This window comes from Rhamphochromis longiceps, linkage group LG3 (genome assembly GCF_057381845.1).
Source record: "Rhamphochromis longiceps isolate RC_006_pf linkage group LG3, R_longiceps_female_GT1.1, whole genome shotgun sequence".
Classification (NCBI taxonomy): Eukaryota; Metazoa; Chordata; class Actinopteri; order Cichliformes; family Cichlidae; genus Rhamphochromis; species Rhamphochromis longiceps.
The window spans coordinates 57541208-57556802 of record NC_140559.1 but is presented as its reverse complement, the minus strand read 5'-3'; the positions used below and the strand labels follow the sequence as shown (position 1 = coordinate 57556802).

General features: G+C 40.8%; 1 protein-coding gene across 1 annotated transcript in view; it reads right to left on the bottom strand.

Annotated features, from left to right (window-relative positions):
- nrxn2b (neurexin 2b) overlaps positions 1-15595 on the bottom strand; it is a 655677-nt gene that overhangs the window by 326228 nt on the left and 313854 nt on the right. Inside the window, exons 9-10 of the mRNA XM_085400466.1 lie at positions 4034-4153; positions 760-1141 (exon numbers count right to left, since the gene is read on the bottom strand). Of these exons, the coding sequence (XP_085256592.1) occupies positions 760-1141; positions 4034-4153 (502 nt within the window). The remainder of the gene's footprint in view (positions 1-759; positions 1142-4033; positions 4154-15595) is intronic.

Sequence of the window (15595 nt, the reverse complement as noted above, 5' to 3'; positions counted from 1 at the left end):
AGTTTTTTCTGGCTGGTTAAACATGTAAATATAGATACCTACTTTGTCTAAAACTCTGTGCTTGGCCACAGGCAGATGAGGTGGCACAGTTCCCTCCTTCACACAAATATGGCTGTCTTTTGTGTTGTGGGTTAAAGCTAATGTGCTTGTTTCATTCAAGGTATGTGATTTTTTTTCTACCTTGAGTCCAATTCCTTTATGTAGCCTCTTGTCTTTTCAGGGTAGAAGCAGCTCAGGCTTTTGTGTTATAATGATGCCGAATTCAGAGCACAAGGGAAGAGACAAACACTACCAAAAGCCTCTTTTGGAGACCCTAATTATAAGCAGCTTTTAGGTTGATAAGATTCACAAGTCCAGCCACTTTATTTTGGGGTTGTGATGGCTTTGTCAAGTCTTTGTAGAAAAAAAAAACAACCTGAGAAAAACCAGATATCTCTACTTCCTGTTGACCAACCACTAACAAGCTACAGCATGCGAAGCTTTCAGCTGAGCTTTTAAGATGACTGATTATGATTACTCACAAACATACTCTAAACTAAGTTACACCGAGCCCAGTCTGATTCATAGCAGCATTAAATGACTCACTGATCTGTGGGGAAAATATATGTGCTTATGTGCTCTATGTAAAAACAAGGGCTGGTGGACAGAAATCTGCAGAGCGCAGGGGAAAAGCAACATCATCTTTTTTAGGCATAGCATACAATAATGAAAAAACATAAAATGATTTAGACAATTAAGAAAAACCCAAGTAAAACTCACCCCTTTACCAGTTCCACAACTATAAAGTCGCTCCCATCTCCGGAGTTGAAGAGCATCAGGCCATCAGGCGTGGTGGTTTTAAACTGAAAGAACAGGTGCATGGAGGCATACGCTTGTAACGTCGCTAATGCTAAGTAGCTGCCTTTTGTTCGAAATGTCACCGGATCCGCAATGATGTGGCGCATGCCAAAGCGGGCATTCAGCTCGCAGTAGGAGATGTCCCCGTTTTTACACTGGTCTAGATATGGCACACTATTGAAGGTCAGGCCCTGCAGATGGCCAATGAAGTTTGAGGGGACCACGGATATGAAGCGGCGCTCAGTCATGATGCCCGTCTCAATGTTGTGGAACTCAAGATGTGTGTGGGCACCAGTCATCTGGCCTAAAGATTGTGGATAACAAAGATAACAAAGAAAAAAAACATTAGCAGATGGTACTATATTTCATTATTATTAGCCTTTATTCATTTATTTTATAATTATTATTATTATCTTTACAGTATAGTAATCAGTTATATTGCTGATCTACGCTAAACAATACAGTTGTGTTTCAGGACAGATAAGGAGTAATCGTCTTGGTAAACTGCAGATTAAAATCCTTTCCCTACTAAAACCCAGAAGAGCCTGCAAGGCATCTCTTGGCATCATTTCCTTTTTTCTTTCCCAGGCACTAGTTTGTGAATAATGTCAGTCTTCACAGGGTTGATTTTCACTAATGGTCTCGACATGCCCACTCTTTTTTTTCCCCTCTGCATCTACCACACACACTCAAACTCACCTTTTCGCTCAGCCTTTGCCCTCCCATCCTTTCGCCTGAGGCCACAATGTTATGTGTGCCTCTGATGCCACCTTGTATTTGACCTTTTATCCTTCTCTTGGATGCAGGCAGAACCAATTTCTTTGAACTTTGTTCATTGGCTTGCTCACTCGTGGTAAGTAAAATAGCAATCCCCAAAAAAGCTCTGTCTGTATTCAGCGTCAAATATGTATGTATCCTTTTGCTTTTTATACATTTTTATGGCTTTGCCAGGCTTTGCAGCTAAGGTACCTGGCATTTAAGGGCTTTAAAAATTAGATATAGCGTAAGTCACTGTGGGATGCTTGGAAGGTTGTCATGGAGATTGGGAATTGGGTACAAACATCTTAAATTTAGCATTATTTGTAATATAAACGCTTGCCAGCTGAATTGCCATTATCTCTAAATATGAGTTCAACAATAAAAATGTCTCATTCATTTTAACTCTAATTTGTCACCTTTATGTCTCAAATCAGATGTTTTAATGACAACTAGCAAAACAGCTGCTGTGAGCCTGTTGTACATACATTATCAGCAGAACACGTGGATTTGAGAATGCAGCACCACGCTCATTTACAGCATCTCACACCAAATGAATCCTCAGTGTCCTAATCAGGGGCGGAGCGTGGGGGTGGCTTACTGGGCTTAAGCCCGGGTTGTTTTGTCAGAAGCCCGGGGTATTTTGGAGTGCAATTTTTTCATAGTTAGATGCCTGGCTGACAACTGTATAAAACAAAAAGTACACACAATATTCGAAGCACATAGTGCACACTGTGGGAATTTACGACTGTGCGTGAATCCCCCCCTGATATTGGTATGATCCGAGCTCAGGCACTAAGCGACTGAGCGAGGGGGCGGGGCAGCTGCTACCCGTCAGTGCGCTGTTGGAGAGACGGAGCTAGCCATACTAAGGAGAGCTTAAGTTTGACCAGGTACCAAAGCAAATCATTCGTACCGTACAAATAATGTAAATATGACGGTGCATCACGAAAGATTGATATCAAACTGATCACTTGACCAATATTACGTTACTTGCTCTTCAAGTGAATCAACAAATGGCGAAATAAAAAGCTGAACAAATGCTATTTTTTTTTTAGAGATTCTTAGCTTACGTGTGTTTATTTCATATTTTCAGTTCTTACCCTCCCCGACTAAATCGGTTTCAGTTATGTACTGAAATATAAGAATGGACATTAGAGGGTTCTTTCAAAGAAAAACTCAGGTAAATGTTATTTTATATATTATGCTTTGTATGTTGTTCAGTATATTTCTATGCCACAATAAAGAGAGACAGAGCTTTCTGTTTTTTATCACTTTCATCAAATTTAGGAGTACATGTACACTAAGTTTATTGTTAATTAATAAGAAAACTCCAGACGATTCCATTCTGAGCTGAAGAAGCTTCTGATAGGTTAGTAGAGTCCATGTGAGTAAACAGGTGGCACAGCTGTGGATGCATATAAGGCAAAACACAGAGCCTGTTTCTGTGACATGGGAAAATCAAGAGATGTCAACCAAAACACCAGGAAAAGAACTGTGGAGCTCCATAAGTGTGGCTCAATTTTGAATACAATTTGGTGCCATTTGCAATTAAGAAATACAGACGATTTCTCTCTTTACTCTTAAAGTTAACAAATATGTTTTTTATATTTATCAATCTAAAAAAATAAACATTTAGTCTTATTTGATGTTACAATTAAAAAGTGTTTGTGTTTTTATCTGAAGAGTTTGTAAATATCTGTATATTTGATGATTGTCAGCACAAAGAGGGAGAGAGGAACAGAGAGGGAGATGGAGAATGAGGACAGAACAGAGATGAACAAGAGCAGGTGAGACACACATGTTAGTCAAATGGTTGTTTACCAAAAGTATCACCGTATCATAGGTACTCATGTATCTCATACCTAGTGTTTCTTTTTAGGTTTGTTATTTTTCAAATTCTATATTTATTAAGTTCTGCAGGCTTGTTTGCACAACAAGGCTAAATAATTATATAAACCTTTCTCAATCTAAATATTGTACTTTGGTAAAATTAAAAAATAAATGTAGTGCAGGTCTATGATGATTTTTAGTGCTACTATCATCTAGTTCTGATTCTGGTTCTGTCTTGGTTAAGTCCCAAGTAGTCCTGATTTTGAACTGTTGTAGTCCTGTTTTAATTCTGGATCAGTTCTTGGTCTGGTTGATTTGGGGTTTAGTCCTCGTGTCTTGATACAGCCCTGATTTTGTTCTGCCTTGCTGCTTAATTAAAAAACTAGTTTAAGGTGTTCTGCACATGTGATATATATTTTTCCCTATATGAAGTCATTCTTTTTTGAACAAAACTCAAAACAGAGCCAATTAATCTTTCAGTCATTTCTACCCCCCCCCCCCCCCCCAAAGAAAAAAAAAAAAAATCCCACATGCATACTATCCTTTTGGGCTAAGCCCCGGGTGTTTCAAATGTCTGGCTCCGCCTCTGGTCCTAATCACAACTAACCTTCCACTGTGACGTTATCCACAGACAGCTGTAGGTTCTTGCCTCTCCGCACCACCTTCACCATGTGCCACTCGTTATCGTTCAGCTTCTGCCCCGCGAACAGCGTCTCGGGTCCTTTGCCTGTTGTAGGGGGAGTTAAAATCACAAAACAGCACAGCAGAGATGATGTGTGCGCCTACCAACCCCCACCCCAAACACCTTCCTTCCACCTCCACCTCCCAGCCACCCCCCCCAGCACACACACACACACACACACACACACACACACACACACACACACACACACAGGTCACACACTGTAGGTGACAGGGTTGGTAGAGAAAACCTGCATGTTTGCAAAACACATTCGTGCTATTGATTTTCTCACTATGCTAGGCATGAAAGGAACTGAATATCTAGCCCGACACATGCTGAGTTGCAGACATTATATGAAGGCATGTCCTGCTTTCACAAAGCATCTCGATGTGCTGCATAAGTGGAGGAGACCAGGTGGTTTAACTGCTCACTCCTAAAACCTCCCTCCACCACTCTCCTCCTTAATTCTCTCTTTCCATTTCTCTACTCCCAATTCTCATCGCCTCAGCTCTACCACTAAAGGATACACAGTTTTGTGGAATGGCATATGGTTTTGCTAAGATGCTCTATAGAGAAATATTTACATAAGAATGTTTTCAAAGTGGGGAGAAGGCTATTTATAAGCTGCCAATGACAGAGCTTGATTTCCTCAACATAAGAAAAAACTGCTGGCGTGAGGTACCGGCAGCAGAAAAACAGTGTGGGTTTTTATTCTGTTATGAATGCAGCAATGATCTGCTGATTTTATTCTTCGCTAAAAGTTAAGGTAGGAGCACGTTGTGTGGAAGAGCAGTGCCAAATTTTGTGGACTGAATACAGATGAATAAGCGTAAAGGCTATGGCCAAAAAAAAGTAAAATCCTTATATCACATGGATTCAGACTCTAAATGAAGGTCTAGCTGTAGTGGGACTGGGGTGATCATTATAATCAATGATCGGAGAGAAGGAAGAGAGTTTTTGTCAACAACAATATAATGATGGGAAACTTTCACCTCAGTGGCAGCAGGACACACTGAAATAGTAGAAAGCCAAAAGACACCAGTCTCATCCATTCTTTTAGGCGGCTCTGAAGTAGACTGAGGGCCATTGAGGCAGATCAATAGAGACACGATGACATCAAAAGATTGTGGCTTTCTTACACCATTAGCACTGATGATTTGCTTATTTTGAGTCTAATATTTGCTGCCCCACACCAATTCCAGGGTCACTGCCTCGCTTCTGACTAGTTAGCCGGCTGGAGCTGGAGTGTGCAGCTGCTCGAGTGGATGATGTAGTACAGCCTGGTGAAATATGATGGTCCCTTTCCCAGTTCTGTGTGAAATTATTTAGTCTAGAGGAAAAAAAGGAATGTACCATCAATTGATGGCCCCACTTGGCAAGAACACACACTGCCCACTGGAGAACCGTTTTCCCATTTACCCCTGTCCCTTTTTCATTATATTGTTTTTTCATTATTTTTTTTCCTTTGGCTACATAAAATGTGAAAGAAACACTTTGATCCCTCATATGTGAAAGGAAGAGGCTGCTATATAGATGCAAAGAAAGCAAGTGTGGAGGAAAGTTGCAAGCAGAGAAATTAAAGCTGATACAAAGATATGCAGGAGTGCAGAGATAAAATGTGAAAATGGATGACAGCGAAGAAAGAAAAAAAAGAGCCCTACAAAAACCTAAGAAAAAAAAAAGTGCAACAGAGCTGCAGTAGAGCTGGCTGGCTGATGTAAGAGTGTAAAAGTTAGAAAAGTACAACAAAAATGAATGGGAACAGCTACACTTTCAGAATGGAGTCCATGTAATATTTATTTTCCCTGGCTTCTACAGGCCACAGGAGAGCCAGGTCCACCGCTACCCACACAGCAAGAGTCATTTGGCTATAATACCTCTAACAATGGGAGGAAAAATGTATGCTCCTCTGGCCGGGCTAGCCAAGCAACAAAAAGTTCTGGGCAGAAGGTGGTGAAAGTGCAGCCAGGGACCTGTTAGGCTGTATGGTCAAAGTTGGAAACACTGAAGGGAAAGCACAGATAAGGTGGGGATGCAAGTCCACTGTCAAAGGTTAAAGACGAGTTTTGCTGACTTTTGTTGATTTTAAAATAAAAAGGCTTTCAGTTAAAGTAGTTTAATACCTATGTGGGTAAGACGGGTTAAGTCTGTAACCGGTGATTATCTGATTTTATGCTACAAACATCATGAATCCCCAAAATGAAGAGCACTGTGACCAGAGCTGTTAGCCTTGCTGAGAAGTTGGAGACGTATAGATTGTTGTATGTAGCTCTAAAGGCTCACTGCTGCTCCCCCTCCTTGTCCCACTACCCTGTTCAATTTTTCAAACTTATTCAATGTTAAAAACAACAACGTGTTTTTAAAAAAACAATTACGGTAAGTGTCAAGTTCAATGACATTTTTTGACTGCTTTTTAATAAAATGTCAACTTGTGTTTTCTTCTTAACGTATTACTCCTTTTAGTGTAAAGCTACAGCACTGGGGAATGCTTAAAATGTCACCATCACCAGGTTTAATTACAGTAAATATCTAGATATGTAAATGTTACCTCATTAGGTGCCAGTGAATTAACATTTCATTTCAGTTTTCACTAAAACTTGAAAGAATTTAATGTCCTGATCCTAAACCCATCACTGGAGAACACTGACTGCCTCAAACCGATTGTGATGAAGTTGGTGGTGATATTGCTTGCAGTTAAATTAAGTAAAGCCTTACTTCACTGCCCAGGTAACAAGGCAAACAGCAACACTAAGGACTTGCAGTATGGGGTTAAATGAGCCACTAAGCTGGTAATGTAGCCACTCTCTGAGAGAAGTACTCCTTGGTGAAAAAACAAGGAGGGGAAGAGGGCTCATTAATGAAGAAGCTGACAATTATTAAAATGAAATGAATTCTCATTCTGCCACTTGTGCGTTCTTACTCTGTCTTGATCAGCGGGGCAAAGGGCTGTGATCATATAAACAGAAGCTCCTTGTGCCTCTATCTCTCCCATTCCTTTGTTCCATCCTGCCACTTTTCTTTACAGCTTCTAAATGCATCACAGAGGCACTGAAAAGAGTAAAAATAACTACGATTGTGGACTACTTTCATTGACTGTGTCAGCTCACCATTAGTGAGAGGTGTGATGCTTGTGGGCTGTTGCGTAATTACCAGCAGCCATCCATCATTGGTTGCTGTTTTCTCTCTGTAAACAACCTTGATTAATGCAATCGGATCAATGCAACACAGGTCCTCAGCCAATGGCTGCAGGTTGTTGCCATCAGCCTCTATACAGGCTGTGAGACTGCTGGTGCAACAGTAAGTACTTGAGCACAGTTGTTTAATTATTTTGTCTAAACTCTGATCACGGCAACTTATGAGAGAATAGCTTATAATCACTCAGCGAGCAATGCTGACAACACGACAATCAAGAAATAAAACATGAAAAATGTTTGTTTTCTCTTACTTTGCAAAATAGTAGAGGTCCAAATATCTCTTAGACCACTGATAATATGTGTAGCTAGAAGAAGAATCTGACAGTTTGAATATCTCGCCCTGCCTAATGACTTTTCTTATCCCTGTTCATATTTGTCACAGACACCACGACTCCAAGCCCCTTTATTAAACATAGTATGTTTCACTTAGATTCTTTTGCATTTTGCACAATGTCAGAGTTTTGTGTGGTCCTGTTAACATCTAGCTGTCACATAGAATTAGCTCCAAATAATAATGGCTATATATAGTATACCAAGCAAGCTTTCTGGCATGATTATTAAGTCAACCAGTGCACCAAAGTCTGGCCAGAGGGAGCAAAGCCAGTCTGAGATTTGCTGGGCAAATGTGCTTGCCAAAATGACAACGCCACAGCACACCATCACAGGGCTACAGGCAGTAAGTTTGCTGCTGGTGTAACAGTGGACGACTATGAAAGCAGCAATGAGTCATGCAGTCGTACAGAGAAGCGTACAGAGAAGCGTACAGAGGCCGTTTATCAGGGTTGCTCGAGCATATGCAGTTAGTGTGTTGAGATTGCAGGGGTCAGGCGCAACTGCAGGGTGCGTCTGCGAGTTAAAGGGTCAAATTTGTCTAGGGGCAACTGACTGTGATGGTGTGTCTGATCTAACAAGACAGCTTATACCCCGATCTACTCAGATTAAATAAAATAAATAAATAAATAAAATGCCACAGGATTCACATCAAATGTAGCAAAACATTTATGTTCCAGTATCAGTGTAGCACTGAAAAGTCCCCAATCGGCTATCACATAAAAAAATAAATGTAAATGCAATGCGTGTATTATAGGATAATGTTGTTCCCTGATGACACCGCTTTTTTTTTTATCTCATCACTCAACCAACCATCCAGGCCAACCTGAGCTACTATCTTGGTTGAGCTCCAAAGACTAAATCTCCAGGAATCATATCATTTTATGATGCTTGGCAGAATGTGCTGTCTTTAACTATGGGATACAGAGGCGAATACCAGCCTAAGCTCTGTGATTTTAATTCCCTGGAAGAAAGCACAACCCTGACTAGCTACTGCTCTGGACTTTCGAGGTCATGAGCTTCTGCAAAGCCATGCACAAATTTATGCATTCACATAAACGCACACACTTGCAAGCACTCGTGGGAAAAAGGTAAATCTAACAGCGGACTACAGTCTAATTAAAATAAGCTCAAGAAAGAACCCCACTGCCATTTGTTTCATTCTTGGCTCAGCAGCCCCACTCTGAGGGGGAAAAACAGGAAAATGCTGATTCTGTGTCACTGAACCGACGAAGCCGGAGCAAGGGAGACTCAGAGGGGCTTGTGCAGTCGGGAGCGAATGGAAAATGAGAAGATCGTGGATACCAAATGACTGAAATTGATTTTTCATGCAAAGTGGTATAGAAAACAGAGCCAGAGAAACCAGTGCTGACCAGGGGGAATTGTAATGCTTGGCTTCTTCACGAATTCATATGGTAAAGAGGGGCATTGAAAAATCTGCTTAGCAAGACAGACAGGTGCTGTAATCATATATGTGTGTGTGTGTAAGTGTAAGACTTGTTTATGTTCATGATTAGCATTTCACTAACAGGTGATAGACCTCAGGCAACCCCCCTTTGTGCACCCATCTGGTAAAGCACATTGTGCGCTCAGCACACTCCAGTGTTCACACTCCTTCCCACACACAAGTATGCAAAGAACTGTGAAAGGGAATATAGAGTTTTAAGGTAGGTAAAAAGGATATACATCCTCCTCTTTTAAAATGAACTAAGGGCCATTATTAAGCAGGAGTAGCTACCTATGTTTGCTGCCCCATACCAATCTAAGAGATCTAGGAGAAAATAAACAATTCCTCTCAAATTAAATGAAAATTTCTCTAAATGTTAAAAACAAAAAAAAAAGCCAAATAGTGATAGCAAGCAATGATAACATAGTAAATTTGATAATTAAGTGATAATTCAACAAATAACAGTCCCTGAACAAAGTTGACTTTTTCAAAAAATTTCAGGAATAAGAAAATATGAATTGGAGGTGAAAATACAAAGCTGGTATGAATACGACTCAGATTTTGCCCGCCAACAGAGCAACAGAGAAGATTTATGAGGACTAGTTAAAGGCTGACAGCCTATAGCTATTTTATACACAGGGGAACTTTACAGAGCTTTGAAATTTTAAAAAGAAATTACAACTTGGAGACCGAGGATTTTTTTTAAAGATATGTATAAATGAGGCACTAGGCAAATAAAATTATCAGGGAAGGGTTGGGCAAAGCGGATGATATATTAAATGTCTTCCTATCAATACATAAACAAGAAAGCAAGCATAAAACAATATCAAAGCTTTACAGGGGCCTCCAAGAGTCCTCAAAAGCAAATATCAAACTTATTAAAAATAAATGGGAGCGAGAAGGTGAAACAAGTAAAACAGAAAGGATGAAAAAAGTTTAAATCACAAAAGAAAAGCACCCTTATAGCTATGGGTAAAAAAAAAAAGGGTTTTAGTTATTGATGTACAGAAAAAGCACCAACCCTTCAAAGATACTAGTGCAGGCCTTTCATCTTTGGGTAAGTGTGGGTAAGCTTTGGGATTGTACCCACACTTATCACACATGGAGCTCAAGTGGGTGTGCCCACACAAGGCCCACAGCAGTTTTGCCCTTTGGGTTCCCTGCGTGGATTTTTATATGCAAGTCTACTTTGAGTAGACCACAGAATACCCATGTGGGAAACACAGCAGTTTTGCCCTTTTAGGACCCTAAGAGGGAATTCTGTGGTTAACCCACTGTGGGTTGCCCATAGTACATGTAGATGGGGCTCCATTGGCCTCTTTGTGAATTAGCCCAGGCGGGCCAGAAGCACTTTTACCCTGAAAGGCCCCCCATCACATTTTTCTTTGGCCAAAATGGGTTTGCCAATAAAAACCCATGCTGGGATTCCAAAGGGCAAAACTGCTGCCCGCCCTGTGTAGGAACACCTACATGGGCCCTGCGTGGGATAACTGAGTTTGCCAGGCCCACACAGCTTACTGATAACCTATCTACTGTGTTCCTGCACAAGCATGTTTGTAACTGTGACTACTGAAGAAAATGAAACTATAGAACATTTTTTTAATACACTGACAGAAATACAAGGCTGAGAGAAGATGATTGATTGAAAACCTGAAGGAAATAAAAAGTGAAACTGGATCTTGTTCATAAACTGCAAAAGAACTCAAGAAGCAAAAGACATATTCCATTTTGTATGATCGACTATCTTGGTTGAAAGGATTTGAGTTTTCCTTTGTGTGTATTTGAGGGCAAGTGACTCTATAGTGAAGTGGCTCACATGTTCGACTATCGTCAAGCAATTGTCAGGAATGAAGGGTTTAAAAATCTGCCAAGTCACCTATCTGGTTACTTTGACTTGATGAAGTTACTTTTCTTTTCCAATTAATGTTCCGATGTACACTACATCCAACTGGTGGCAGTAATGTAACATGTTGCACATGTGTGCCCTGAACAATAGGGGTAGGGGAGTCCACACCAAGTATATAGGTATACTGTGGGTATGCTGCTACTCTCTGCTTAGTGTGGGGAGCCCATACTAAGGGCTGTCCCACTGGGATCCATGTGGACCCAAAGTGCAAGCCACAGATGTGCCCTACATATCATGCTGGTACTGGGGCCTGTGGGTCTGCCTACAGTGCCTGAACACACACTGTTTGCAGGTAGGAACAAATTGCTGATGGATTATCTGTAGCCAAATAAACAAACAGAAACTGTTCTGGGGTTTTTTTGTTGTTGTTTTTTGGAATAGTATTTAAATGCATAACTATACAAAGACCAATTTAATTCAGACCTGCTATTTTGTTTTAGTCTCTTATACAAAAACATGAACATCGCTGTAACACTACAGCTGTTAAACCAAACTGGACTAAAATAGAGCACGAGTACAAAAAAGTTATCACTGAAAACTAATTAATTAATTTTAATTACACCGAGAGCTTATTAAATAAACAATAAACAAAAACCAGATGAAGCCCAGTGTTGCTCTTGTAATCACCACCTATTGATCAGCAATGCTTTCCAATTTATTAAGAATAATAAAAAAGAAAAAGGCAAAGCAGACAATATAAAAGTGCAATATAAACCAAAAATGCTTTTAGAAATATTTGGTTTAGCCAGTGCAGGAATAGCAATCAATCAGTATACTTGATCAGTTTCACCTTGTGATGTCTCATTCTCTATATAGAGCCATGTGTACAGGTTTGTTGCTAGTGTTAAAAGATTGATTTTCGTGCACCAAAGTAGTTACAGCTGTAACAATGAGAAGCTGGTGGGTGTTTCTTAGGTGTACCGTAGGCAGTGAACTGAGACTACATGGTCTTCTTCCTTCCTACATTTGTGGGAGGTGCGTGTATGAGTGTTTGTGAGTGAGAGAGAGGGAGTGAGCAGAAGCGGGTGAGAGCTTACGCTTCCGTTCAACCTTGCAGAGGAGAGCGGTACATGCTGTGCACAATAGCTACATCTCCCACACACAAACATGTTGTCCTGTTTTCATACTGTACAACAACAGTATTCTAACTGGATGATTGGGATCTCTGTGTGTAAGCTTGGGTGGATAACCGTTAAAGAGAATGAAAGAAAGTAAGACCAACCCATTTTCAAAGAAGTACTGTTAAAATTTTAATTCAGGCCTTGGGTTATGGCGTTGGCGGTGGTGAGGGGAACGAAGGCAATGAGAGGGCAGAATATGTGTGTGGACAGAAGATGATGACCGGGATGCTGTGTCAGCATTGCTCTTTTTCTGGCCAAGAATGTGGCACAGGAGCGCCGCGGGATAATTTGATGACACGTTTGTGTGTTTGAAAGTGACCTAAGCGAGGAGGAGGCGATATGTACGCGAATGTTCGTGTCTATCCACCTGTACTTTATATCACAATTATCTGGAAAACATATTGAGCTTTGAGGACTTATTTGTTAGATTTACATATTTTTTATGATGGTTTGAGTGTGCCAATGTGTGCGGTGCATTAGAGTGTTTCGCAGTTTAGTGCCAACCCCGTGTCCCCTCTCTCCTTTGCCATCTGTGCTCCTGGCATGGCTCCTTACTGTCGGTAATGAAGAGGAACCACCCCCACTCCCATCTCCACTCTCCTCCACCCACCCACCCCTCTCTCTCACTCTTTTGCTTACTTGTCTGGCTCTCTAACAAACCTTTTCCTTTAACTGTGTTGTCTTTCCCCCAAAATGACTTTACTACCTAGAAATCTCCATACACTCCTAAACTCCCGAACTCGCTGCTTTTGAAACATCCCCCTGAACTGCAGCTCCCCTGAATCTGCTTGACTTGATATTGATTCTTCTTTAAACAGAGCCTCTCAGCATGGTGCCTCTTAAGTTCAAACATTTGAAAGCCTACTTCCCACTCAAATGAACAAATCCTATAAATACTGCACATCTGTGTTCTAAAACCCACACTCACAGCCTAACATTATATATACTTGCACACAAATAAATGTAATCACACGTGAACCATACGCATATATCACATACGATAATATGAAATGCTAATGTAATTGGTCTTATATTAGCTATCCCCCAAATCAGTACTGAAGCCAAATTCAGTTTTAACAGCAAATGTCAAAGTTGTTTTATGTCAGCAAAGCTACAATTAGCATTTAGAGTCCTGTTAAAAACTAAATACAACCCGTGTTTCAGTAGCTTCTCGTACTACCTGCAGCAGCAATAATTCGAAGTGATAATTTTCTGCATCTAAGTTTCTTTCTTTCATTGTAGAGAAATCCTGACTCACCATTCTTAACAATGTTGCTTCAGTTCATTGAGGTTTGTGGGCATTCATTCATGCACAGCTCTCTTAAGAGTCCTCCACAGCTTTTCAGCTGGGTTAGGGTCTGAACTTTGGGGAAACTGGAACCCTTTTATTCTATTCTTTTAAACCCAAATCATCACCCCTCCACCAATGTGTTTGACAGTTGTAATGAGGTGTCTGTGCTGTTACTCTGTATTTGCTTTTCACCGGACATGCTGCTACGCATTACGACCAAATGTCTGCACTTTGGCCTCGTCTATTCAAAGAACAGAAGTTCAGAAGTCTCGTGGTTTGTGGTTTGTTGAGGCGCAATGTTAAGATGGAAAATGAGGCCTGTAGAGTTCGAGATGTAGCTCTGTTTATTGGAAGGATTTCTGCTTCTTTGGAGATCCTCACACTTGGTGATGATCAGTTAGTCAAGTGCAATTAATCAGCAGCACCTGGTTCCTATTTAACTTCTGAATTCTTAGTAAGCAGTGTGTACTTTTTCACACAGGACGCTATGAAAGCATTTTCCCATGATTGTATTTGACACATTGTTGCTAAAGTTTCCATCCAACTCTGAACGGAACACTTGGAACTCACATACAGTATCCTGTGATTATTGAAAAGATGTGTATTTAAACTTGTCTTTAACAAATCATTTTTTTTGTGACTGACCCTGAAACATAACCAAGTTACAGTATTTTTAAGTATTATTCTGCAGAATGAACTGACATTAGGAAAACAACACAACAACTTCAACTGTAAGTGAACTATTGTGTAACTGGTTTATCCACTGTCTCTGCTATTCTACTCTCTACTTAAAACCAACACTCCCTGGTTCTCCATCACTCCCTTGTTTCTCTGAGAAGCATTTTGGGGGGAGTAGTTCAGGAGGTCTTGGACGCCATGCATTTCCAAACCACAGGTTCAGTGCACTTTTCCTCATGTTTCCCTCTAATGAGCCCTCCCTTGTGCCAGCATAGCCTGGAGCAGATGGGATGGTTCAGCATGGCATCACCAGCCGACACAGTGGCATGTCAAACAGGCGGTCATGGGCCTGAGCATGCCAAGCACAGTCATACTCTATCGCCATATGGGAATAATGTGCACTGAGATCATGCTGGATAGGCTGACAGAGTGCGATACATGGCCTGAGTCGCCTGCAAATCAGAACAAATGCCTATGGATGCTTAAGCATATATGTATAAGTCTCAAGGCACAAACAAATGACTGTTGACCAGGCTGAGGTCAAGGCTTCAAACACGCTCAGAGTACTGCTGTAGACACTCATCTGTTCACACATGCAAAATGCTCTCTACCCCTGCAGACACGTGCTGTGCACTCACAAATTTGCAAACAGACACACACGCACAATCCAGTCCATTCATCAAATGGCAATAAAAGACAGACACACAATTCTATACAACGCTCACCAGCCCTGGCAGTTGCTCCCATTCACACACCAATAGAGGCACACACACCCCCTCCCCTCGGTCCTCTGCAGACTGTGATGATGGCTTGTGTTTGGGAGGTTAATGGCTGTTTGCTCCCCACAACCTTCACACTTGATTACTCAAGTCGACTGCTGTCTGGACTGCGGGGGACACCACAGCCCTTCCTGCCACCACTCTCATAAGTATGCCTTGTTCATTAGAAATGTTAATGAAGTTTGAGGACACAGTGTGCAAAGTGATGGGAAATGATCCTCAGTGTTATTAGACCACAGCATTAGAAATGATTTAGAAGTGCCTTAAAAAACATAAAATAAAGGAAGAAAAGTACATCTTGAAAGATGGAGGAGCAGAACAAAAGTGTTCTGCATTATGCAGGTCACATTTTTATCTATTGCATTTTTAAAAATTCAGTGTGGGCTTTGCAGTGCACTGCATGATGACCGTCTGATTTCCATTTGAAAGTAAGGAAATGTGCTGTATGGATAATTTGTGAAATTACTATAAAGTGTGGGAAATTACACACCCACTGAAGTAGTGCAGTTTTTAGAAAAAGTGCCACAACTTCAAACGCTGCATAAAATATCTGTTCCCCAAAGTAGTTAACTTGGCAGTATTAAAGCAAACAGACCTTTTAGTCTTTACTTAGAGAGACTCCAGTGTTGGCACTCGACCCAAAGTGTTCCAAGTGCAGGTAAGAGGCAAATTCACTACAAAAAAAACATAAAATTTATATATATATGGTCATTGCTTTGTTGAAAGCTAAAGTCTTGAACC